The sequence below is a fragment of the Hippoglossus stenolepis genome, chromosome 14 (assembly GCF_022539355.2).
Source record: "Hippoglossus stenolepis isolate QCI-W04-F060 chromosome 14, HSTE1.2, whole genome shotgun sequence".
Classification (NCBI taxonomy): domain Eukaryota; kingdom Metazoa; phylum Chordata; class Actinopteri; order Pleuronectiformes; family Pleuronectidae; genus Hippoglossus; species Hippoglossus stenolepis.
The window spans coordinates 21683549-21711315 of NC_061496.1; the positions used below are offsets into that span (position 1 = coordinate 21683549).

Genomic DNA, 27767 nt, shown 5'->3' on the forward strand with positions numbered 1-27767 from the left:
GTGTGTGTGTGTGTGTGTGTGTGTGTGTGTGTGTGTGTTGCTCTGATGAAGAAACTTCTTTATTCTTACCGAGGAGGATGCCCGTCAGTCAGACAGTAATTAATAGGAACATCCAGAGACTGTAAAAGTCCTTCCTCTTATTAACTCCTGTTTTATTGTCACTTAGGGGAAGCACTGTGCTTTTCATGCTGTTATCACTACAAATGGGATGGAGCTCCTTCACACACCAAAAGAATCCGAATAAAAGAACCACATGATTACAGTGTGGGCCACTGGGGAAAATGTTAGTTAGGAGTGTTTTCCTCTCATCATAGATTATTATGTCACACAGTCACACAGACACACAGAGAGCAGGCCTTCCTAGTAACAAGCACCACAAATATTCCCACCTGTCACGTCTCAGCGGTAGGGGCGCACTGGATCTTCAGTGACAGAGACTAAAATATCACTACTTCCTCCTGTATGAAAGCCTGGAGTAAGACTTAAACTCACCACACCCTTTCATTCTTCGGTGAATTGCACATCAAGCATCAACAAACCACAAATACCTGGGTTTTATATTCTGCTGACATTGGTGGATCTGAAGTCAGGAGTGTTTGGGTTTATTTTATCGTCACATTGTGTGTGTGTATGTGAGAAGCATGACCAGACACAGTAGCCACGACCATCTGTCTTGTACTTGCCAGGTGCTACCAATTCAAAGCGGTCCTATTTAGCTGCTGACTTATGCAAGCTATTTTTGTTCAGGCCTAACTGGGCTTTTTCAGTGGCCTACTCGCTTCTGGCACGTGGGATTTATTAAGTAAAGGCCAGTTTATTCAGTGTCCTCTCTTTTCCTGTAGCACTGTCGTCTTTTATCTCCATGATATCCCAGTCACACATCAGAGCCGCAGAGGTTTCCATGGCGACGGGGTCACTTGGCCGGAGCCCAGGGTTTGCTGTGGTGCTTTTGATGGTCAGCAGACTGTGGCCCGCAGTTGTATAGGAGCAGAAAAAAAGCAGGTTTGGCTTTTTGTTTGGGAGACAGATTCCAGAATGAAAACACATGGCCATGATTATGCTGGTTAAAATGTTTGTAGCCCACAAAATCTATAATTTAGAAGATGTTTACCTGCGTCAGGCTTCGAGGGTGGTATGGGTGGGATTTTTCCTAGTTATAAGGAAGGGGCAAAAACATGCAGACACTGGACTAATATGGATTAATTCAATGTGGGCCACTCTGGAACAGTTTTGGAGTTTGAAATGATGGACTCTTTCTGCTCTTCTGTCTTGTGTGAAATTTGGCAGCTCTGGACTGCTCCTCCCTCTCTACCCTTGGCTCAGTCTAAGCAGTGTGTGTGTGTGTGTGTGTGCTGTGTGTGTGTGCGTGTGTGCGTGTGTGTGCATGTGTGTGTGTGTGTCTGGCTATGTGAGTCAGAGTGGCTGTCCCGGTGTGAGAGTGTCAGTGGCTCAGTATGTGTCATACTGTCAGGAGGAGAAGCTCTGTGAAGATCAAGGAACTCATTAGTGGCATTGGTTTAACTAAGTGGCAGCAGCACGACAGCGCGGGTAAGTTATGGATTGAACACTCAAGATATCTTTGTTAGTGATGTTATTAACTGGTGTACTCAGGTGAAAGTCAAAATAATTAAATCTCTTATTTGATCTTCGCAGTCTATAGCCACACATTATTGTCAGCAGGGGGATCATCAGATGAGAGTACAGTCATGTGGTTTGCATTTCCTTGAAGCTCACAGAGGATTTAGGTCTTTTTTGAGAACATTGATAACTTTTATTTTTTGCTGTGTAAAAAGTTAATGTTGGTTTCTGAAACGACAGCTAGTGGATTGTGTGTCATTCGTTTGAATGAACCCAAGGATAGTTTGCATTCTTTGTGAACAAAGAAAAAACTTCTTACAATACAGCTCCTGTCTCATGTAACTGAAAATTAACTGTTAAGTTAAATTAAGTTAAATTAAGTTAAATAAAGTTTCGGTGATTGTGTGTGTGTGTCTGTATGTGTACGTGGGGGTGGGGGATGTAACCCCTTGAGTGCCGAGGTTTGTGAATTTGTAGCTCAGCTGCTGCACATGTCTGTCACTATTTTGGTTGACTCTCTCTCTCTCTCTCTCTCTCTCTCTCTCTCTCTCTCTCTCTCTCTCTCACACACACACATTCATTCACTTCTACAATTTGTGTAGTATTAGCATATACATTATGTTATCTTATACAGTTACTAATAATGTATTACTAAGTGTAAACTGAGATCTGCTCTCCTGTCATGAATCATTTGATAATGTCTGTCGATGGACAACATGAGGGAGACTTTGCCAATCCAGCTGAACCCTCTCCCTCGTTTAACATTCCTAAGAGAAAAATATCCATCATTGCTTCCGGTCAGAGCTCAGACTGTCATCTGCAGCTGTCTGCTGTCCAGAATATTCCAGTGATCTCTGACCCATGATCCTGAACTGTGATTAACAAGGCTCCATCATCAGACAACTTCTGCTGCTGTATTAAGATAAAGATTTCCTGTTTCATCTTAATCAAGATATTTATGTTTGCATGCACTTCAGGCACATAGCACAACACTTAAACTGATATTTCCTTTTCAGTCCAGATGACAACACTCAAACAAATGGACTACAATGCAGTAGATCTGAACATCTACTCTGGTTTTATTTAGATCACTAATTTACAGTAATTAAGTAAGTTGGAACAAAAAAATATTGTTGCTCAAAATAGTAATTTCCCAAGATTATAACTGTATCAGTATAAAATGATGATTAAAATGATTCAACTACATTCTGACAAACTATAAGGCTGAATAGACTGAAGCTGCACTAATCATATTACTGGTCATTTGGGGGAAGAACTCCACAGTCACATAAATCATTGACATATCATGGCCTCGTACAGTTAATATGGCCGACAAGTTAGCAAACGCATGTGTAAATTTAGATATTCACCACATTAGCATTCATTTGTTTGTGTTGTGGTATATGGGTCCAGTGTACTTTTAACATTTTCCTCTTCTCTGTTTTGGTTTTCACCAACTTGTCAGAACCGCGTCTTGTATATACGTGCCCAAATGGTGTCCAGCTAGTTTTAATTGTGAATATGGGCTTTCGTACCGGGTTTAATTCCGGTATTTCCCATGGGCGTTTTCATGTTAGCATGGTGACTTTTGGGGATTTAGCACCAGACAAAAAGTGCTGCTGAGGCTGTTGGTGGTGCTAGCATGGCTAAAATATTGATCAGATACAGCTTCAAGTGCAGCTTCAATGTTATCACATAAAATTCACTTTTCTCTGTGTGAAGTGCAGGTAAATGATGCATTATGTGTGGCAAAATTTCAGTTATAAGGAGGGATGTGGTGGGCATAAGTATTTTTAGTGAGATTGTACTTCCAGACATTTCACTGAGACTTCCAGGGCTGCATTCATTGTTGGATTCCAGTCTGCATCCGTGGGAAGGAGGAAACCCAATCTGCTTTCCATCTTGTGTTGGGATGACTTATGAGATTTTTCTGTTGTGGATAATAAAACCAACGTTGCCTGCTATAGAATTTGGGTTGTTTCAGTAGACCTCTATTGTAGTTTGTAATTAGGGATAAAGACTGCCTTCAGTGGCTTGATGCCGCCCTTCTTGTCCAGTTGCACTTTGGTTGACTCCTGTGGTCCATCAGCTCGAAACTTAACTCCGAGACCAAACCTGGAAGTAAAATCAAAGACAAACATGTCTGTGGAAATATACATCTTGTCTTCCCATGTCGTATATCTCCTAGTGATTGCTGATTGATTTGTGGCTGGTTTTTACAAGGCTCTTCACCCCTACATCCTGTCAAGGTTATTTTTTGTGATGGAACACTCCTTCCTACTTTCTCTCTTCCCTCTGCGCTCCGGCCTCCACTCGTTTGGGTTTGTGGTGAAATTGAGCCTTGCTTCATAAGATTTTCCATCAACAGCAGCAAATAACAACAGGGTCAGATGAGGAGAGTGTGGCCCTTAGCGTGCACTACCGAGGCCGGGGCAACAGGCTGGGGTTTGGCCTTGCCTGTGGTATGCTCTCTTCTTCAGAATGAGAAAAGGTTAGCATAGCGAGCAACATCAAACTGAGATCATCCTCCCGTTGATGTTTGAGGCGTCATCTGGCCTCAATTGCCTTAAGTGAGATGTGTATAATTGCTTTCTTACATGCTAGAGAGCGGCTGACAAGCCAGTTGATGGCGATAGTGGTTTCGTCATCATCTTGGCTGGATCCCGTAGGGTGGGAGCTGAACGAATAGGCGAGGTATTACTCTATTTACCTTCGGCTGTTTTGTATACATGTTCCGAATAGTTGTGTTTTATGATGGTATTGTGTAAAGAGGAAATGGGTGGTGAAGCTATGTTCTGCCAAGAAACTTCTACCTTCACTCAGTTCCCTCACTGCTTTTCTTACACACCCTGCTTCCTCTCCGAACGAGCCTGCTGATGGTTGAATTCCTCCTGTGCCTCCTGGACTGTATGTGACTCAACAAAGTCAAACCGGCCCACCCCCCAGAGAAAGCACGCCATGCTGTTTAGGCCGAGCACCACGTTCAGCACATTCCAAAGAAATAGAGAGGAGATTAAATAAACGTTACCGTCTGTCTCCAAATGAGTTTACTCAGTAATTATGCATAATGGTCGATCATTAAGGCTAATTAATAAGAGTTTTTTTTATTGTTGTGCTTGTTTACGCATCCTAGTTTATGCTCTGTCAACCCTCAGAGGAGCACAAGCTGATGAGTCTTGGGCCTCAACTCTGTGTTTTGTCAAATTGTACACAAACAAATTCACGTTTCCATTCCATTACTCTGACTGAGCAAATCGTCTGTGTTTTAAATCTAGTGAGGAGACTCTTTATGCCATAACCACAATGGAAAACTACTGAGGACATTTAATAAAGCATAAAAAAAAATTGTCAGACCACTGATAAATACAGAGCCCCTGAAGGGTCATGGCGAGAATATGCTTTGCGTTACCTCACAATACTTTTGCGTAACCTTACAATAATTTCCCCTTCCCATCATGCAACATCATCATGGTATTATAAGTGCACAAGTGTGCAGTCATCTGTTTATCTGAAGTTGTCCTGAGCACAGTAACTGGTTCCAAATGAATCCGACAGCACCCTGCGTTCTTCTGGAGAGACCTCCTAATCTAAGAAAGTGTTTTAAATTGACTTTACAAATTTTCCTATACAACCATGCCTACTATATGTATATGTACTATAAAAAAATAATTAAGTTGATCAATACTGCAGGGGTGAGGTGGGAGAATAAGGTCGGCATAATATGGCTCAGGAGGAATAAAAGAAGAAAAGTATTGGGGGGTAACGCAAGAGTTATTGATTCTCGCTGTGACCCTTCAGGGGCTCCGATAACTTTACATTTTTGTTCATAAGTTGCTGCATGAAAATTCTATTCTCGAGTTAAGGCCACCCTGTGGAAAACACACATCCCTGCTGTTTGCTGGCCTGTGTTCACCATAGTTACACACACACACACAACACACACAACACACACAACACACAGAACCTCCAACAGCCACAACATCCCCATCACAAAAACCAAAGTCATTAGTCTAATGATGTCATGTGTTACACTAAGCCCGTTCCGGTATGTGTTTTATTTAACAGCGCTCAAAAAATGTCCAAATGATTCTCCTGTATTGAAGGGGATTTGTATCGTGCAGCCCACATCAAACTTGGAGCATATGGCTGCCCAGTCCACAGAGAATTGTTTTGATTAATTCAGTGAGTGACTTAAAAAGAGAGTTCTGAAGTCTAACCAGCAGAAGAAACCTGAGTTTCCCAATCAAATCCACAGCAGACATGGCAGTCACCCCAATGAGTTGTTTTCCCTTTTTTCCTCTGCCTGCTTATAATCTGGAAAAATGGATTCCAAAACCACACCGACATATTGGTTTGCTCAAACAATCAAGGTTTTAGACTCTGTCAGTTTTGTACCAAAGAATTTGGCCTGTTTTTGTATAGCTAAGTGAAGTCACACAGGATTCCTGTGTTGTCCCAGCCTTCCTCTGTCTGGATCGTGTGTGTGATGCCGGCGTGTCTGGAGCACGGCATGATGAGTCCTGGCCTCCATTTCCTCCAGGGCTAACACGCCAGTAGATAAGGTCTCCCTGCTCGTGCCACAGACAGCTCTTCATTAGTGTTGGGTTATGATCTGTTTCCTGTCATTTAACACACCGGCATCTGGCTGCAGGATAGACCCAGCCAGGTTTCCTTTGTTTCACTTCATCAAGCGATAAGACAGAGGTTGGGCCCTGAGGATCCTGCTGTTTGACGGGGGGAGGTTGGCATGAAAACAACGGTACGGAGAGAAAGCAGAGCGACAAGGCTCAGCGTTGCGCCACCTGTCACTGCTTCTTAGGAATCGCTCAGCGTGATCCGTCACATTCATGACAGAGTGCATAGTTTTTCCTGTCTGACCCGGCCTGACTCATGCGCATTCACCTCCAGCTCCTTCACCCTTCATTCATTCATTCACTTTCTCTGTCTCGCTCTGTGTTCTCACACCCCCGCTCCGTCAGGTGTAAATCCTCGACTATGAGGTGCTGTCTGAATATTTTTGGCTGATAGATTGCTCTCTGGAACAAGAGTCAGCCTGCTGTTTGACACCAGAGTGCATAAAATCAAGTAATGGCCATGCAGCAGGATGTGGGGAACTTCTATACTCGTGTCAGCGTTCTTTCCGGACGGAACAGCTGTTCTTCCGGCATTTTGGGAATTCCTGCCCCTCCTCCTGTCAGTGCAGAGGTCGAGAGGTGAACTAGACATGTATGCCCTTTCTTTTAATAAGGTGCTGATAGGCTGAACAGAGTATAGTGTGTCAGGCGAGTGTGGGTACAAAAATATTTTATCTGTGCCAACAAAAGCAATAGACTCCATCAATCAATTAATCAAATTTATTTGTATACCCAATATTCACAAATTAATATTAGTGATTATAAAGGTGCAACATCCTTTTTCCTTAACCCTCAACAAGAGTGAAGAAAAAATCTTGACAATCAACAAATCATGACATTTGTTTGTGATGTGAGCCCTGTTGTGTGATCCTGTACTTGATGTGGTAACATGGTACTTGGGGTGGATGGGTCTCCTTTAATCATAACTCTGTGAAGATAGATGAGACAGAGGAAGCTGGTTGTGTCGTAGACTCTCATCCCTCCTGGGTCTCAGATCAAGGGAACAAAGTTAGCAGACCCCAGGGAGCGGGTCGGCTAACTCTGACTTTGTTAACAGTGCTTTGACTGGAAGGAGGGAAAGGGTGTATCTGCTTCCCGTAACCCGGCGTCTCGTCTGTGCCTAAGGGTGGCTGATTTTTGGCAGATATGGAAACTCAGACATGCCCAGAGGGTGTGTGTGTGAGTGTCTGAATGACTAGTTACTGATGTGAGTTCCACTGGCAGGCCTCCATCATATTCGCCAAAGGTACATTTAAGTTCAATTATTTGTCAGAAAGAGTGATGGTCCTTGCTTGTCAAATAAGATTTTTTATTGAAAAGGTAAATTCATTTCATGATTCATGATTGCTATGGCTTGTGGTCTGCAATGTAAAAAATTCTTTACTGGAATTTTTATTTCTTTTGGCAAGAGGTGAAGCCACAAGACCCATTTTTTTATAAAGCTCTAAATCCCTTGGTCTACAAACGAACCATATTGTCTACACGCTTTCCACTTTTTAAAGACCGATTCAAAAAGTGTGGCTGCCAGTGTCGCTGCATACGCTGATCTTAACAATTAAGTTGGTGTAATGCCCAGTAATGACCAAATTTACTTATATATAATAAACCATGAATTTCTTTGGGGTACTGTCTAGACTGACTACTCCTACAAGTCACCAGAAATTGAACACATAAATTTACACACAAAAGTGATCAGTTCCAGTCACAGAAAAATCTACACTCATAAACACATAAACAGGCAAGGGTAAAATGTTAAATGGATTGCCATGGCCTACAATATAAACGATTTGATATGTTGTAATTTAAAACACGTCACATATTTAGTGTCTCCAGAGGATGAATATTGTAAAAATCAGCACATTAGCATGTAAACCACAGTGCGAAAGCCTCCAAATCCTATCATACCTTTTTTTTTTTAATCTGAAGTCTGTTTGTCTTCTTTTTTGAATTTATCACTTGGCAAAGTTTAAGAAAGTGTTAGCATGGAGCATTGCTTTAAAGGGAAAGTAAGGATAATTGTGGTGTCTATGTCCGTCACACGCTTTAAATCCTGCTGTATCAATCCAACTGTGGTTTGAATTTTCAGGCGATTACTCCAAGGCTCTGCTCAGTAATGCAAAACAGTTGTTCCGACTGGCACCGCATGTTAAAGTTCCGCCTCCTCTGCCAGGTGGTTCTGTGAAGGCCGAGAGCTGCACAACTCTCCTGACATACAGATCTGGAGGGATGGTGACCTGCTCACGCTGGTGATCACTGAAGCCTTCGAGGACGATACGGGACGTTACACCTGCGTGGCCTCCAACAGCCTTGGAGCAGACAATACATCTGCAGAAGTTTACATTGAAGGTCAGGAATGAACTTGTGTAATTTTCACATCCAGAGACATTCTGAGAAGCCTTTAGTGACAACTACATTTCAGTTTTGTATAAGGGCCTGAGGGATAGCCAGTCTGCTGTGATGCTTGAGAGCAAAAAGGGAATACTGCTTTATGGCACAACACAAGTCTTGCTCTTGACCTTACACAACCGACCTTTCAGTGTTAGTGGTTGATATTGAATTGCTGTCAAACGTCATTTCTTGAGACTCAAACACATTAGCTGTGTCCCGACTCAGGGGTCGCCTCCTTCATGGGCTGCGCAGACCGCCAAAACCGAACCAAAATAGTCTACAAAGGATTCTTTTTCATCAGCTTGTTCCCCCCCCCCCCTTGTTGCTGCAGCCCAGCAACAGAGCAGCAATTGGACACGACAGGAATGACCCTTGGTTTTTTTGAACATGTGTACAGTTATCTGTTCGGTTTAATTGAAGTGTCAATCGACATCTAACTTTCCAGCACCATTCGTTTTTGAAAAACATGAGCACGAGTCCTGGGATTTGTGTGGCTATATGTAAGCCTTCGTTTCTCTGGAATGATGGGACAGATTTCTCGGCTGCATTTGAAGGAGCCTTTGAAATTGGATGCAGTCGGTCAGCAGCCTCTGAAAGATGCGACCCTTGAATTGAGACACAGCTTAGAGTCATAATTATGGCATACATTTAGGACAGTAATAAAACAGCAGAACCCTTGTCCTTGAATTGTGTTCATTGCTAGTATTTTTTGCAATTAATGTTAAATAGCCTGTATCATATATGAATAACCATCATTGCTCCTATCCATGTCCCATTGTAGGAGCTTCGTCATCAGACTCAGAAGGAGAAGGAGGAGCTTCAAAATCCAGATCAGGAACCATGTCTCAGTACGTGTTTTTGCATGGCCTCCTGTGACCCCATGACCCAATGAACCCTTGAACTCGTTGAACAGGTTAACTGAGCCCTGCAGCAGCTAATCAAGTCTGCTGCCTGCTCCTGTTTAACTCAGCCCTTAAAATGTCCCTAAAGAGCCATAACCCTGGCCTCATTCACAATCTAAATAATGAGAGGTGCAGAGGTTTAATATGGTACGAGAAAGAAAATCACCATGTCAGGTTTGTCCCCTTAACTTATCTTTTTCTAAATGTTAAACTTTTTACCCCTTGACCACGTCCACTCTTTCCTGTTATCGTGCTTCTAACTCCCAAGAGATAGAACCCTGCTGTTTTTGCTCAGATTTATGTTCTTTCTTCAGCTCGCTATAGAGCTGAAACAATAGTTTTGTAGTCTATTAAAATAATGCATTTTTTGGATGGCGCACTTCCTCTAACAGTGCTGGGTCTGAGTGCTTTCTAGTTCTCTAAATGTTTTTGACTATTATCTGTTACATCGGCCTCCTACTTGCTGATGTTTTTCTGTTTATATACAGAAGCCAAGATCACATCTTAATTGCTGGGGAGACAATTTTCTTTGAGTCACATATCACATTTTCACCAAAAGCGTATGGACTTCAAAAATGTGTGTGCTAATGTATGTTTTGCTTGTTTTAGGGTGCAGAAGAAGACTACTTCAATGTCCCTGACAATACGCTCATCATCACCCAAAACCGCTGAGATCCTTTCTCGCCGCTCCACCCTGGTCCAGTCCCTGTCTCAGCCCCCGCAGCGGGTAAACCACCTACAGCACACAGTACACGGGAGCTACACAGGTTCATACACATGGTCAACCACAAAGGGACTCAGTGGAGTGCATACCTTCACCAAGGCCCAACAGGCCCCTCATGAAACCACATTTAAATTCAATAGATCTAGATTTGGATATACACCAAATTGAACACACTCATAAATATCAGTCCCCTTAAAATGCCTGTTTTTGTACATTCAATTATTTTTATGCTATCTTGCTTACAAGCAAACATACAAACCAACCAACAAACAGACAGGTGTGAAGGGAAAACTGTGTAGAATTATCCTCTATGTCACGAGCCTTCACCTTTCTGAGTCGTCTCCACCTGCGTGTGTTCCCTTCTAGATGCAGAGCCCGGTGTCATCGCTGTATGGCACTGAGGCGTCAGGCCCCCCTGTATTCACCAAGGTAAGTGTGTGTAGGCAAATACAATCTAAATACTGCACGATTGTTGAAAATGTCGTATAAAAACCTGTTGCTTGCTGCTCTAACAGCAACAGTTAAGTTTTTCCACAAGAGTTTGGAACCTGGCTGCATTCATTTGCTGATGATGGGCGATAAGACCTGGCTTTCAGTCTGCATATCAGTTCATCCCAAAGGACTGACGTCTGAGTTTTCCAAGTTAGGCGAAGCAGAACGGGCCTTCCTCAAATTGTTGCATAAAGTTAAAGGGATACCGTTGTTTAAAACATTTGATTTCCTTTAGCTGGAACCGAGAAACTAGCTGTGTGAAACAGCCCCAGATACACACATACACAGAACCTGGTGCACATGCCATACCACACAGTAAGCAGTGCTGTGGGGGTCAAATAAGATAAAAGCTTTGATGAGAGCTGCTGCTCCTCCAGCTCCAGATCTTCCTCTCCTAACTCAGACTCTTCAACACTCCCCCCCAAGTCCCGACGCCCCTGGGTCTTGTGATGGCGGGTCTGAGACGGGCCGAGGCAGGGCTTCAAACAGTCCTGCCAAACACACGAGGGTCAGGTCTCTTTCCCTCTCGTTCAGCCAGTCAGGCCTTAAATCATTTTCCACCTCATTACAAAAAGACATTTGCTTTTCCTCACCACCCCCCACCTTGCACCCGCCTCCTTTAAAAGCTGTCGCAGGCTTTAATCATCTCAGTGAGAGAGAATGTTCGCCTCCAGTGAAGTCAGCCCCGTCGCCCATGGAACACAAACACACATATATACATACACTCGTATGTTTTCAAACCCATGATGTAAATCTTACCTCTTGTCAAACGCACACAGTCGCAGAGAGAGAGAGAAGCTTGGGTTCACACGCACATTCATTTCCACTGAGTGCCTCCTGTTGATGGATGTAGCGGTGTATGTCACTGTGGCCCTGTTAGCTGGAGGAAGAGACAACAACAGAGGCTAATCTTAGCTGTGTTGACAACACATAACAGAATAGTTTCCTTCCTCCTCACACTGAAAGCTAACTGCTATTTTAAATTTTATTTTCTAGGTCCTTTGTAATGTTCTGCTCTGTAAAACCATAAAACTAAATAAAAAGTTTGAAATAAGAAATTACTAAATCATGAAACACATACTTTCACAGAATCAGGAGGGGATCTTGTAACAGTTTTGTTCAGGAGAGATCCACTTTCATAAACTTCCAATATGCAGATATTAATCTGGCAGTGTTGATAAAATAGTTTGTCAAAATAGAATTTGTACTTTCTTTTCATCGTTTTCCAAATATTTCAGAAATGAGTTAATCTTGAAATACAATATTTTGACAAAGTAAACTTGAGGATTTCTTTTCTTCTTTTAACTTGTCAGTGTTAGAGGTGACAGCTCTTTGGACTAAAACAGATGCTTATTTTAGGCTGAAATGAAAAACAAATGGACATTATTCACAATTAGATTTATGACTATTTTTTTGGGATCGCGTGAGGCTCAAAACCAGACAGATCCAACAAAAGGCCAGAGAACGTCAAGTTCTTATTTTAACACATTATTGTATCTGTGATATTTTAAAGGATCATGTCAACCTAGAGTAAACCAACAAGTGAGTCTGTTATTTCCCTGAAGAGACATGAGAAAAATCCAAAGGTGAACAAATGGATGGTCATTTTATCTTCAAGTTCCTTGAGCGGACAGGAAGTTGGAAGATGGTTACCAGACCTATGGAAATTTGTGGTGGCATTTTAGGAAAAGTATGTGTCCTCTGAACTTTTAGTTAGCCCTCCCTCCTTCTCTCTGCATCTAGTGTCTATTTCCATCTGTCTCTTCTGAAGTAGATTTATCCTTTTCATTACTGGATCCACTTTCTTCTCTTTAACTGGTCATACGTCACTCACTCTCTCCTACTTCTCATGACCTCTCTCTACTGTTTTGACTCCTCTCTGGCTTATGAATGCTTCCTCTTTGTAGCTCTTGCAGGATGCCCAGGCGTCCGAGGGCCAGGTGGTGGTTCTGGAGTGCAGGGTCCGAGGAGGCCCTCCTCTGCGGGTCCAGTGGTACCGCCAGGGAGAGGAGATCCTAGACTCCCCCGATTTTCGTATTCTTCAGAAAAGTGAGACATTCTTCTCAACGATCATGAAGCACATTTAAGCTGAATGTTAATGCTAAAACCAAAACCTTTCTGCTCTTCTCTTCCCTTCTGCCTATGATATACTCTGAATCAGAGCCTCGATCTGCAGCTGAGCCAGGTACAGTCCTCAGCTCCTCTAAAGTCTATCATTATTACAACTTTCATGTTCTGAACACCAGACAGTGTTTTAAAATAGTGATGGATTATTTTGACTCGAGGCGCAAGTTGAGTTTGATGATTTCATTATCAGCTACAGGCTTTCACTTGACAACCGCAAATCACAAGTTAGTGAGTCTGTGTCTCACAACAACACACTCATAGTCTACTCCAGGTGCAACAGTCAGAGGGAATACCTGAGAAAGTCTGCTAAGCCCTACCGCACGCAGACCAAAACACAAAAAACACACACACAGATCAATAATGACACACACACACACACACATCAGCCACCTGTGTGAGTCAGGGGTCATGTCAGGTGTTACTTTAAGGTTGTGAGTCACTCAGACATCTTTGAACATTTGTGCTTCAGGGTTTTTGTGTCTGTCTGTTGTCTGTGTGTCTGGTTGTGTATGTGTGTCTATTGTCTGTCTGTGTGTCTCTTTGCTCTTCATGGCAGGTTACATCCATGCTCGTCTGTCCTCTCTCTGCGTCATACTCACCATCCACAATCAATGTCTGTCATCTAGTGTCAACATGTCAATCCACAGCTCTTCCTTTCCAGCTGTAATCATGGCCTGCTGTATTGTTTATGTAGGAAAATACCACAAATCTTTAGGATCATTAACTCTGATGGTCGTCGTTGTTTGTTTTTTTAGAGGAGATCTGCACCCTGGTGATAGCCGAGGCCTTTCCAGAGGATGGAGGTCTGTTCTGCTGCACTGCGTCCAACCCGTATGGATCTATCAACAGCACAGCCCAACTCAATGTCACTGCAGGTGTGTAGCCAACATGGGAGTTCCTTAAGATCCCGTTTCTGTTTATCCTGTGAACAAATTTGTTAAATTCCTGAAAAAAAAACATCCAGATGATTAAAAAAAAAATGTAGATGTTGTTTTGAAAACTTTGCTTTCATTCAAGTTAGGCTTCAGAAAAGATTGGGAATCTTCCAAATTGTATATACAGCCCTACTCGAAGGGTTATTTAACACATTAACAGTGTCCTTCATACGGTATCATCAAATCACGATTGTCAAAGTTCAATCTCCACCATCAGCAGAACTGATCACCAGTATATTATTTTCTATGCCTCAAATTAAAGTGGATGTAAAAATTATTGTAACAATAATCTAAATTAAATGCAAAAGTTGCAAAACATTGTTTTTTCCAGAACAAAAGTAATCTGACTAATGATTCAGGGTTTGGTCATTTCTCTGACCTCTGATGGTCCTGTAGTTCCCCTGTGGACCTCCCCTGAGGTCCTGTGGTTTAGGGTCAGAGGTAAAACTCATATGTTATGTCTCAACAAGAAGATCCTACTTTGACTGTTATTGTGAAGTCTTTACGGGAAAGATGGGAGTTGATCTCTGTGTGTATTCTCACAAACAGAACTGTGTATGTACAGTACAGGAAAAGGCTGAATAAACAGCATCAGTCTGACTGGATCCAGCTGTTGCTTTATACCAGATCAGCTGTGATACAGTCGTGTCTGTCTCTGTGTGTGTGTATATGTGTGTGTAATCTCCATTTACTGAGCTACGTGGTGGCCAGAAGAAAAACTTCACATTAAAGTCCGAAATTTTCCACTTTCCTCTTGTTTGTTTCCCTCTGTAGCCGAGGACTCATCCAGTAATGGCATGTCTGCTGATAGCTCAGGGTTTGAGAATACAGCAGCCTTCCCCCCGCCTCCCCCACCCACAGAGATCAGCCTCCTGGAGCTGCCACCCAAGACGCTGACTCATCCCAGGTCCGAGGCTTTCCATGTCAAGGAGCTGGAGATCTGGCCCAGTGTGTCAGCGCCTCCTCCAGTACAAGTGGGCTCAGAGGTGGAGGTTAATGACAAGGGGAAAGAGTTTACACAGAATGGCCAACCGCAGAATCTTCCGCCACCTCCCAGTCCACCTAAAGAGACCACACCACCACCGCCACCTCCGCCACCACCCCCACCCCAACCACAGTCTGACCCTATGGCAGATGTCCCATTCGTAGCTCAGGTGACACCAGAATCACCTCCGACCTCAGACAAGCTGTCTCCATCCCCCGCGAAGGATGCTCCTCCACTGCCCACCAAGCCCAAACCAAAGCTGTGAGTACCTGTCATGTCGCCTGGTGTCTGTGCCCCAGGGGCAGGCTAGTCTGGTGGGAGAGAGACGGGCTGGGCCGGCCTTGGTCTGGTTGAAATGATAGCATTGTGTCTCAGTTTTGTGATAGGGTTAACAGGGGAATCCCAGGCCTTTTAGAACAAAAGCATTCCCCTGCCTTTATGCTGGTGTCAGTGTGGCATCGTGTGTGCCAGGGCGAGTCTGCCAGCTGCTGTCTGTCTGTGGCTGTAAACAGATCTGCGTGGCTTTTTGCTGGATGGCTCCTATTGTTTCTGTGACCTCGGACTGCATGAGCAGCACAGGACAGAGCGATTGTTTGTGATGTCTTTTTCTGTGAGCTCAATGGGAATCAGGTAGGATGTCACTGTTATTAGAGGAGAGTTGGGCATTGAAAGGCTTCATATTCAGCGGGCTTGTGTCTTGAGATGTCTGCAGTGAACATGGCTCTTGTGCATGGGGATTTTCCTTTCGTTCTTTACACTTATTAGAAAAAATTGAGTAGAGAGCTGACAAGACATTTGGAGAAAAGGTTGAGGGAACAGATGGAACATAGAGACTCAAACCAGGAAGTATGCGATTGCATGGTTAGCATCTTAATCTCAGAGGTTACCAGGATACTTAAATGATACATTTCACATCATAAATAACAGCAGACTCTGTAAAGATAATTGTAATATATTATATTACTTGGTTAGTTCAGATCTTTATTTTATTCTATTGTCTTTATGTCTTTTGTCATGCTTGGTCGCTCCGGCCACCACTTTGGGCCAGATTGAAATATTTTTATTGTATGGATTGACAGAACTTTTTTTACTTATATTCATTGTTCCCAGAGAATGAATCCATCTGACTTTGGTGACCCCCAGACTTTTCCTGTAGTATCACCATGAGTATCATAGTCACTATTTGTACCACATAGTTAGTATCAACTAGAATGGTACTCAATAGAGCACATACCTCCGCCAAGGCCCACCAGCCTCCCTGATCTTGTTATGTTTTCTTCTCTGACCCATCCATTCAGAGTGGGATCTTCGTCAGGTCCTCCAAGGAGGATCACACATTTTTTAATTACATTTTCTGTGGCATGGATTGGCATAAGTGTGCAAGCTTTTCTTTGTTTTGCTTCAGACCACCTTGCACCTTGCGATGTGCATTTAGATTTGATCTTCTCTTCTTCCCTGACCCATACCCCATCTTGGAAATCCGTTCAGTAGTTTTTGAGCAATCCTGCCAATTAACAAACAAACAAAGGCAGATGAAAACATAATCTCCTTGGCGGAGGTAACTATTCCTGTTCCCCTCAGGATGAACTCTGATCAGTGAAATATCTCAACATGTACGTCACCAAACTTGAAATGTCTTGACAACTAAGGGATTACCAAGGACCTTTATGGACCCCAGTGAATGAACTGTAAAAAATATGATCCCCTGACCTTTCATCACTTACTATCATCAGGTCAAAAGACTGTTTGGTTTAACATATCAGCCTCAAAGAGCTGCTTGCAATGCATATATATTTTAATATAATAATATGATGTCTGCCGCAGTATTGAACAATGCAAGTTATAAATCCCATCAGAAGCAGATAGTGATCAGTGTTCTTGTGTAGCTCATGGCAAGCTGCATGTAAACTAGAGTTTGGTTATAGAAGAGCAAAGCTTGGTTTTGCACTGCATGTGTACTGGGTTTGATTCCTCCTGATCGGCGGCGCCATTGGATATTGACATAAATGTTGTGACTTGTTAATTCTGTGCTTCCAGAGCTGAGAATATAGAGGAGAGGACACAAAGTTACAGGTAAATATTTGGCTGTGAGAGTGATGCTCTGGATGTGATGTGAGTGGCACCACATGGCCTTTATTCAATGATCTATCAAGCAAAGAAAGCGACTAGTCTTTTTTTAAAAGACTACTGACAGAACACAGGCAAATCAGCAGTCAATCAGATTTCAGCCGGGGCCAGTGCCCCCCTAGCCCCGCCCCTGCCTGATTCACATTTGAAAAGAGCAGAGTGGCTTTCATGATGTGCTGTAAATTTATTGTGAGTGTTTTGTTGGCAGACATTTTGTATGAAACAGGAGAGCTGACCTACAGTTGTTAAATGGGCCTCACAATAGGAAACACGTTATATGTCATGTCCAGTCAATCAATGTCTGTATAATCCTCAATATTTCAATATGAGAGACCCTGGGCTTCATTTCTTGCTCACGTTTTTTGCAGTTCTCAAAATAGCACGGAGACAGTAAAGCTGCTTCTCCCTGAGTCTTTCCACAATAACAACATGGATACGCTGCTCAAAACAATCAGCTCCCAACTGTGAAGCAGTTAGAAAGCATCAGCCGTCCCTCTCCTGCCGTATCCCCTTTAAATTCTCTAATTACACAGTAAAAACAGCAGCTCTGCCATTAACCACAGCCCTTGTCTCTGCCAGACTCTTTCCTGGGGTAACGTGTAGGAACAGAGGGGGACCACTCTCGACCTGACGCCCCCCGAGCTTATCACTGGCCTCATCCTATCCTGTTTGTCATATAGCACATTCCATACAGACTGATATATTGTCTGTGCACAGACAGCCACACGCTGCAGCCTTTGAAACCTGATCCCAGTTTGTGGCTTTAATTGCCTTTTTTTTTTTTTTACATTTTACTGGAGTTCCTTTAATGAAACACCACAACCTTCTAACCAAACACTTTGTTGAATTGCCATTAATTCAATAGAGTGGAAACTCTGAGCCCAATGTCTGCTATTTTTAGAATAAGTCAATATCATGAAACAGGCTAATAACTAATAGGTTTTACTGCCTCAACGCAACAGGGATCAGTATAAATGGAGTGTAAGCAGTTCATTTAGGGTTTCTATCCACATTTAAACTGTAAATCTCAAGTAAAAGTGACTCAGATGCACATATCCCCATAATTACTGTGGATTTTCACAGCATCCCTCATTATTTATAAAGGGACAGTTGCATCGAATAATGTTACAGTCTTAAAGCCAGTGTTTATAGCTACTGGGGATCACAAATCTAAAGTAAAGGCTTTAAATTGTAGGAATAACACGCTGGAAGCATGTGTGAGGGATGAGCGTTGCTTCAACAACACTGGGCTGATGAGGTGGAGGAAGTCGTTGTGTGACTTGGCAGACTGGAGCTACTGCAGGAGAGCCGAGCTGTGAAAACAGACCTGCTGTTTTCTCTGTGCTGAAGGAAGAGAGAGCAGGGCAGGAAGGTATTTGGGTGTCGATGCCGGGCCGAAGGTTGATGCCAGACATTAGTAGGAATGAGGAAGGACCTGAAACATGGTTCAGCTTTGTGAAAGAGAAAGTAGTAATGTTTGATCACATAGTGGAGAAGCACTCTCTCATTGTAGGCTCCTTTGTAACTCAAAGCCCCAGTCACCTCATTTTAAAGTGTCACAGAAACAACTAATATTTGGGTTTTTTGATTCTGTCTGTGAATTTGATGGATTTGGATTTTCAGGGTGACACACAGGCTGGTGCGGTGGTTGGCACTTTCTGTGTGGAGTTTGTATGTTTTCTCCAGGTACCACAGTCCGAAGACATGCAGATTGAAGTTGTGTTGATTGGAGACGTGAGTGCGAATGGTTATTTGTCTCTGTATGTCGGCCCAGTGATACAGCGATGACATGTCCAGGGTGTAACCCACCTCTTGCTCAATGTCAGCTAGGATTGGCTCCAGCTCCTCCAGCGACCCTCAAAGGAAAAGAAGTATAATGGATGGTATAATGGGTTTTTAGACTGTAAGGACAAAATTACCAAATGACACCATGTACAGCCAACATGTCAGATGATCTCTAATCAGTCTCGGAGCCCATCACCTGTCGTCTGACAGACAATATTTTGGGGCCCCTGGTGTCCACAGCAGATATCTGTGATAAAATGATAGCCGATACATTTATTTGACCTCTTTTGCTCTACACACAGACTACAGTCAGACAACCATAACCTGCACAAACGTGATTGGTCGAAATGGAAACCAGAAGGCTTAATGTGCAGGAAAGGAAAAGATGTGGTAAACCTCTAATAAACTGCTTCACGGATTAACTAATCATACAAAGCCGAAACGTTGAGATAACATTATGTTTCAAACAGTGACATTTTATTGACATTAGAAGGCAAAAGGTGGGCTTCCTGCAGTGGGGTCTGAATATAGATATGAAAGGATTTAGGGCAACTGTATAGTTATTAAACTATGAGGTGATACTTTGAGATGATCCTTTAATCGGCTGAATGAAACTTTGTATCTCAACTTAAGACCATTTCCATGTTTGACAGAGTTACGGTCTCATAACTGCGTCTGTTCAGTGCTCTCAGGGTTTAACGGTACATCTGTGACCGTCTGTATAAAGTCAGATCATGATGGACTGATAACACCTGGAGCTTGTAAATCTGTGTGTGTCTGTGTGTGTGTGGGATAGGTATTACTCATGTTGTGGGGACCTACATCTGTTCACACAGTCACATTTTGCAGACTTGCCCTCCTTGTGGGGACAAAAACCAGAGTCCCTGCAACATAAATCATTAAATGTGAAGGTGAAGACATTTTGGAAGGTTAGGTTAAAGGTTCATGTGTAGTTGTGACATTTCACAAGAACATTTTTGAGTTTTTGGTGTAATGATTTACTCTTTCTAGTACAAAAGAGGAATGTATGAATGTGGTTGTGTGTTTTCACATGTTTGTTACTCAGATTTTGGGATTGTAGCTATGAAATAAAGTTCTCCTTGTGATGCTGAGTCACCCATTCACATAAATATGCAATGAAACATTAAGACATAGTTGTGAGCAACTATTTCAAGACACAACTTAATCTAGTTTGAAATACAAGCCTACAAGACAAAGGAGGAGACAGTGGAAAGTGCCGGTGTGGCAATTTGAAGGTGTGACCACCATGATATTGACCTTGATAATAGGGGCAAAGCATTTTATTACAGGTTAGGATAATGTCTGGGTGGTGTGTGGGCATCACACACCACGCTCAATTAGCACAGGCAATAATTATCCTCATTCCACAACTTAATCTCTCTTTCATAAGACCGGGAATCAACTTTGACAGTCGAAATTATTCTCTTGCACGGATTTCATTCCACACTCTGCATTTATGTGTGAGCTGAACGCTTAGCTACTATCGACGTGTGTGTTTTTTTTCCTCTCATTTTTATTTAGTATGCTGATTACAGATTACAGATGAGGAGAAACAGGCACACACTGGCACTTCACAGGACCTTAATTGAGCCCTTTCTCACTACACTGGTTTTATGCTTTTGTAATTCAGGTTAATTTTTGTTTTTGCTGTTGATTTGTTTAAAAGATGCTGTAATAATGGCCTGTTGACTGGGTGATCTGTGTAGGTGGGAAACATTAATCCAGAGCATGACACAGGAGAGACAGATATTACATGTGTCAGTTTAAACAGACCAACAGTTAGCAGTACCTGGACTGCATCATAAAGAGGTTTGAATGGATATTTTAAGTGTAGCTGAGGCAGAAGTAGCTTTTGGAAGGAAAGTATAGAAGTTAAACATCTGTTTGTTTAAGGGAGTAAGTGAAAAGATTTTGTATTCTGACAGAATTACGCTGCTGGTGCAAGAATTAGCTTTGTAAATAGATCAGATGTCCCTGTCATATACAAAATCATAAGCTGACCTAAAATGGTCTAAAACAAAATCAATGATTGGTTGTTATTGCAGAAATCAAAATTCAGGGTCACAGGGCAGCCGGCTGGAGCCAATCCCAGCTGACACTGGGCGAGAGTTGGGGTGCATCCTCGACAGGTCACCACCATATCACAGGGCCGACATACAGAGACAAACAACCATTCACACTAACTCTCTCACCTACAGTCAATTTAGAGTTTCCAATAAACTTAACCTCAATCTGCATGGATAAAACCCTTAAATACACAGGGGAACATGCAAACTCCTATAAGATATATGAAATAAGATATATTACCTGTAGTTCCCTGCTTGGACCTTCCAATGGGACATTTCTATCCATCCATCATAAATACCCCTTATCCCCTAAGGGTCAAATCAAATTATGTTTGTAGAGCCCATATTCTCAAATAACATTTAGCCTAATAGGGCTAAATGTGTAATGATAACCTGTACAAGGTCAGTAGTGCAATATATATCTCGTGTAGCAGAGCACATCAACAAAATAACAACATTTACAACATTCATGAGAAAAAACAGTGTCTTACATAAATAGTTGACAAGATATGATCACAATACACTTCCACCAAAATTCAATATGCCACAATATTGAATCCTTGCTCACTCACACAAACCCACAGGAGCTCACAGCTACAATGTGTTAATTTTCAGGCTCTGCATATTTCTATTCTCCGCGATAAAGAGGAAGAGTGGCCTAATGCATGCAGCTTGACCTTATACCTTTCAATCCATGTCCGCTGACATAACTGCCATACCACTGAGATTAAACGATTTCTGCAACAGCTCCAAACCTCTTTAACCCCAGCGAGGTTGTTGTCAGGGGAACAGCAAACAAACTGAAGGCAACACAGCGCTGGATGCCAACAGCGCTCAGCGGCCTCCCACTGTCTCACACACTTTACTTCTACTTGTATTTACAGTGTAGAGCGGCAACAGCAGGGGATTGCTTGTTGCTGTCTGTCCGTCTCAATACATGTCTTTTTAAATCAAACTTCCTGGAGGATTTCATGTCTGCTGTGTTACATTTAAAGCAGGACCTATTCTCTCTGTGTTCCACTGCTGAGCAAGGAGATCTGGTTGCCAGGATTTGTCGCATATCTGCGCCATGACTCAGAGCTTCCTCTCAGCAGTGTGTTTGTTTACGAGGTGCAAGTCATGAACTCTCTAATGAAGTATTAACAATCACTTTCTTGTCGAGGTGTTGCTTGTGGTTTTATGGAGAGCAGGAAACACGCATGTTAAATAACCGCATATGGTTCTGGCTATGTGCGGAAAGCTTTGCTTGTGGTTCATCACGATCAAATGTCTTATTAGAAAGAAGGAAGTAAAATAATGTTTGTGTATCAGTGCCCTGATGGGGGCGGATTGATTATCAGCAAATGGAAAAAAAGGCAGAGGCAGAGAGTTAGCTGTCATCATAGGGAGGGAAGGAGATTGTGCAAAAGAAATGAAAAGCAATGTGAAGTCACCGGAGACACGAGAGAGCAGGAAAGCAGATCATTTCACATCGACCTCCAGAGTCAGAGATGGGCAGTCCTTAAAAGGATATGGGAGAGACAGGATTGGCTGACACACTAGACTAACTGCCACAGGATTGGTCGATCGGGCTAGAATGACCTGCATGGAATGGAGAAACTTTCCAAATAAGGAAGAGAGTTGTCGGAGTTGACCTTCATAACACGGAGAGAGGAGGGGGGTGGAAGAAAGAGGGGGTGAGCAGAGAGGGAGAGAGAGAGGGAGCAATGAAAAGACGCACAGAGGATTCAGGGGAGCGAGAGAGTTGGGTGTATGCTTTGGAGTTGACAGCATGGAAACTAACAGGCCTCAGTGATCCCATCATAGAAAGCAGACTGTGTTAGAACAACCTGGTATTTTAAACACTGAGAAACACACAGATAAACACACACTACCCGACACACACACAAAACTTGGAGGATCACATTGTTTCCGGATGAAGTCAAGCAACCTCTGATTATATCCTGACCCCAGTCGTTGTGTGCGCCTGCGTATGGGAGCCACAGGCGGTATCTCCCTTTGGACACACTCCCGGTGACACCAACACACCACTTCCCCTTGTGGATGTTAATTAGAAAGTGTAATGATGTACACACACACACACACACACACTCTGCTCTCATGACACTAAGAACCGTCTGAGGAGATCCACTCTGACTCGTCTCAAAGTGTCAGTGAGTCAACGCACAGGGAATGACTCGCACCTCTAGAAAGAGGAAGACCATCTCCTATCGGCTCACTGACCTTTCACTATTAAACACTTACAACTCCACACAGGCACCCCACTGGACCGCCTCCACACACTCCCATCGTCCATCAACACAGCGTGACTCATCAGCAGCCTGGAAACACACTCTAAAAATAGAGGCATTTCCCACAAAAATAGAAATGACAAAACTTTGTTTATGTCATGGCACAAAAATGAAGGGGAAATAATTTTTTTATTGAGAAGCTGAATATTTGTGTCAGCCAATGAAACAGGATCTATGTGGGTATGCTGGGGTGTTTGTGCACACACAGCGACACTGGGATTGTGTTCCAAAGATCCAATACAGTTTGTGCTACATAATGCTATTATGTTCCATATGTAGATAATAGCCACTGGGCTCTGTTGACATGTGAACAGTGGATAATGTGTCTGTGTGTGGACTTTATTTACAGTCAGGGCGTTGTTTCAAATGTTACGATACAATGGACCAATTTCATTTGAAACACTTGTCACCTGTGAACAAAGAAAACTGTTCACATGATTAATTTATCAAATCTATCTTCACTTCTCTTTCATAATCAACCTCTCCCTCTGTAGTCCTCAGTCATTCATGAAACAATATAAATGTGCTCACAAAAGGATGAGTGAAAGAAATTAGATATGGGTGTCTCTCTCCTTCTCATAGATCTTTTCTCTCTCCATCTTCGACTCAGAAAACTTTTGCTTCACTAAGTCCCAGAGGGAATTTCCTCCGTCAGCAGTATAGCGTACAGGACCGAGCTCTTACTCTGAAAACTAGCTGGTCTTGGGTAGCCAGAGTGCCTTTACTTTGAAAGAGGAGGAGCTCACAGACAGACTGACTCATGCAGGGAGGGAGGGAGGGAGAGAGAGAGAGAGAGCTACCACGTCTGTCACTGTCTGGCTGCTCTGTGCTCTATATATGCTCGTCATACCTGGCAGAGCAGCACTGAGATGCAGTTCACTCTCCTGCAGGGAAATATCAGAGCTGCCACACACTGAGACCACAACACTGAAGGTAAAACTCATCATTAATCTCTGGGGTCTAATGATAACTCATTAAAGTTAAAGAAACTACAGCCGGACTGAAGGAATGATGGATAAAATGCTCTTCTTTCATTTTTAAACTTTCAGAGAGGAAACTTTTTCTTCTTGTTTTGTCTTTGGGTTTATTCTTATTTTTATTTTTATTTACTTGATTGGCACTAGGCCGAAATACTTTTATACTTTATACTTTTCTAATTAGAATTAGATATTAATGATGGTCTATAACAATGTATGATACATTTTTTGTCAGCTTTTCCTGGTTAACCAGCTTGGTGTGTTAATGTTTAAATCATATGTTTTCAGACTTGATGTGTGGTGTTCTCAGAATCTAATACCCATTCATTTGCTGGAGGCTCCAGTGAGGTAGTGAGACACTGACTGTGAGAGAGAAAAAGAAAAGATAACTCAGTATTTTTCTGTTGTGTGATGACTGTGTTTATGTGGCGAGCTTGGTTTGTTTGCAGAGCTCCTCAGTGGAGTCAGATGGATTAGTTAACACAATAGAGTCTGTGAGGCGAGAACGCTTGTGTCTTGACTCTTTCAATGACTGTTTTCTTCTCTTCTCTTCCCCATCTTTCCTTCTCTGGCTCTTCCTTCCCCTTCTTCCACCTCCTCTCCCTCCCCTCCTGCTGCTAATCCCATTTGATGGCGATGTCTTTCCCACTCCAATCCAGAGAAGAATGTCTTCAGCATTCCTTCTATAGAGGCTGAAAAAAAAGAAAACACTCCCCATCTCACTTGGACAGAGAGAGCGAGAGGAGTGGGGGAGATGAGGGAGGGAGGGATGGATGGATGGAGGTATAGAGAGAAAAGCAGGGCTCAGTGATTGTGGAGAGCCCTCTTCGCTCCACTTGGATATGAAATATGAGCCCTGGTAGAGAGCGAGAGGGAAACTTATAGTATAGGAATAAGGAAAGAAAGAAAGAAAGTAGGACAGGGAGAAAGTGGGTAAACGGTGGAGCCGTGAGCTGTTGGTGCAGCTAAAAAGGAAAACGGTCTGTGCTACGTTTTAAAAGCGAGGGGGGGAAAGGAAAACAGTCTGGTTCTGTTTTATGTGGTGTGTGTGCAATTAGAGCCAAAGAGAACGAGGGGAAGGGGGGAGAAAGGGGGATGGGGTACCCAGGGAGGAGAGGGGTTGAAAATAAGTTAAGGACTGGAGGAGAACAAAGGCTGAGAGAGAACATGTCAGCTGACAGGGAAGGAGCGCATGAAGGGAAAAGGAAAAAACACAAGGAATAAAACACTTTTTCGTGTGTGTGTGTGTGTGTGTGTGTGTGTGTGTGTGTGTGTGTGTGTGTGTGTGTGTGTGTGTGTGTGTGTGTCTGTGTGTGTGAGTGTGTCTCTGTGTGTAAAAGAGAGAGAGATTGATACAGTTGCATTGATTGATGTCACAAAAAGTGTAGAGAAGTCACAACAGGAGACGTGTCCAGTCACAGATCAGTCAGACATGAACCTTTGTCAGAATCAACTCAAACTAACACACAGCTACATCTTACTCATCGTCTGTCGGCCTGATAGTCATTCAGACACCAGCTCAGTCACTGACAGTGTGTTCCTGCTCGGGGGCATTGACGCGTTGTTGTGTTGATGCAATGCTCTGAGAGAACCAGGTGTGTGTGAAGGTGCTAAAAAGGATTGGTGTGTAGTGCTTGGAGAGGTAAATCCATGTTTTCCCATATAAAGCTATGGTGGTTTAAACTCTGAGGGTCAAGCACTGTGTGTGTGTGTGTGTGTGTGTGTGTGTGTGTGTGTGTGTGTGTGTGTGTGTGTGTGTGTGTGTGTGTGTGTGTGTGTGTGTGCGTGTGTGTAATGATCTCAGACAGGTTTCTACAAGGCTGTGTTTGCCTTGTAGGTGTGATACTGCAGCTCAATTTTACTATTTGGATGTGAATCATTTACAGACGTCAAGGCCGTGCTGTATCTCAACTGCAGGTGTTTGTGGAAACAAATATAGAGAGGTGTAATGCAAACACACAATGAGCCAATAGCCTGAAAGTAGCCAGACTCTTCCCCCGCCCCCCCCGATCAAAGTCTTTCCTTGTTCACGTTGCTGCACAGTCCAGAGGAGGCCTTGTTCTGGGCTTCTAATCTCACGTCTTCTTGTTTATACACACCTACAGACTTTTAAACAGAAACATGCACGGCCTCAGTTCCCCTCATGTTGTTGTTTACAGAAGGAAACCTCTCATTAGCGGTGATGTACACTCAACAACTTCCTGCCCCCCCCCTCCATCGCACTCTTCCTGTCATCAGCTGGCCGACTCTAATAAAGCGGCCCTGTCTTTTGTAGCCAGCTGCGGAGCTGAGGAGGAGATGGGTGGCAGATAAGACAGCGGATGGCGCGCAGCTTGATCCGATGGGCGGTAGAAAAGTGGATGAATTTCTCACGCATGCACCCCAGGGTTTTTTTTTACTGTTCAGGAAGCACAAACAAGCGGCGCTGAGCAAACACGGCCATTTAACATGTTGAGGTCTTTGTTTACGTATTAAACCAAGATGCTGCCTGTAAAGTCCCACTGTGTCTGGCACGTCTGATACATCACAAGGCTGTAAAATACATTTTCAATGAAGTTACTGTCAAGCTGTTCCCGGCTCTGTTTATTGAATGTTTCCATGTAGAAACCAGGGAGACAAACTTCCTCCAGAGCTGATCCCTCTTTGCCTTTTCCCCCCTACCAAAGAATTGCAGACAGGATCCAGTATTTTTCAGGATGAAAGAAGGAAGACTTAACCTATTTATACCATCAAACGTTGGGGCGAAAAAAGAGAGGCAATGAGAGAGAGAGAAAGGGAGAGAAATTCAAGTAATACTGTGTTACAGTTGGAATGACAGAGGAGCCGGAGTGCTGTGCTCTGTGGGCCAGTTGGCTCCGACCAGAACGGCAAAACACAGCGCCGTTGGCATGGCGACAGAGGAACACTTCCCTCCTAATTCAGCCTCTCGCCACCGCAGAGACAAAGAGTAGGAGAGAGGGATGGAGGCCTTGAGGAGGCCTGCTCTGCCTCAAGAGGCATCTGTAGGTACATAATAATCCCATGCACAGGTTTTAGCAGGGGGCTTTTGTGTCTCAGTGCACGGACGCAGAGGAGACGGTGGGACGGGGTGATCGTAGAGCGGCCTCGTCCTGCTCTGTGAGGTCAGAGCGATCTGCACAATGAGAAGCCAGAGGCAGCACCTCTGCAGGGTCAGAGTGAGCATGACACCCCTCATGCCTCTCTTTTTAGTGGGCCATAAAACTGCTCATGCAGCTGCAAACAGCACAAGCTGACCTTTTTCATTCAAATGTCATGTCAGTGCATTTTTAATGTGGATGACCTGAAAGTGTCACTTCAATAAGGGATGTCTTGACTGTACGAAGAGAGAGAAATGAGATGACACTACACTTGTAATTAATGGATGTGCTTGTTTAATTGTAGTTGTTTTATATACAAAGAGCAATTTTTAACAACTGGATACCATCTGCTCACCATCCTGTTCATACTCAGAGAAAGAAGAATCATTGGAAAACTAACTTCTGAAGTACGATACAACATGAGGAAAGGTTTCTAAAACATGGGTAAAAGCTTTAAAAGTCCCAGAGCTCTCTCATGCCGAGGCAGTCAAGCGCCTGTCGGCTCGAGAGGGATGAGGCCTAAGAAAATTAAAGTGTGTTTCCTCTCTGCTGAAGCAGACGGGCAGGGTGCTTCTGCCTGACACTGAGAGAACACAGCCAAAAAAGGAATCAAACCGCTGCAGGGCGGGCTGCTGCC

General features: G+C 43.3%; 1 protein-coding gene across 5 annotated transcripts in view; it reads left to right on the forward strand.

Moving 5' to 3' along the window:
- Positions 1 to 27767, forward strand: part of palld (palladin, cytoskeletal associated protein) — a 55248-nt gene that overhangs the window by 14497 nt on the left and 12984 nt on the right. For 2 of the 5 annotated variants that reach the window (XM_035176672.2, XM_035176670.2), the window contains exons 3-11: positions 8383 to 8558; positions 9382 to 9448; positions 10112 to 10229; positions 10593 to 10655; positions 12626 to 12767; positions 12880 to 12903; positions 13601 to 13720; positions 14555 to 15026; positions 16803 to 16838. In XM_035176672.2, coding sequence (XP_035032563.2) covers positions 8383 to 8558; positions 9382 to 9448; positions 10112 to 10229; positions 10593 to 10655; positions 12626 to 12767; positions 12880 to 12903; positions 13601 to 13720; positions 14555 to 15026; positions 16803 to 16838 — 1218 coding nt within the window. Of the gene's footprint in view, positions 1 to 30; positions 1549 to 8382; positions 8559 to 9381; positions 9449 to 10111; positions 10230 to 10592; positions 10656 to 12625; positions 12768 to 12879; positions 12904 to 13600; positions 13721 to 14554; positions 15027 to 16802; positions 16839 to 23831; positions 23989 to 27767 lie in introns of those variants that run through there. The other 3 variants (XM_035176673.2, XM_035176671.2, XM_035176674.2) reach the window with 3 other exon arrangements.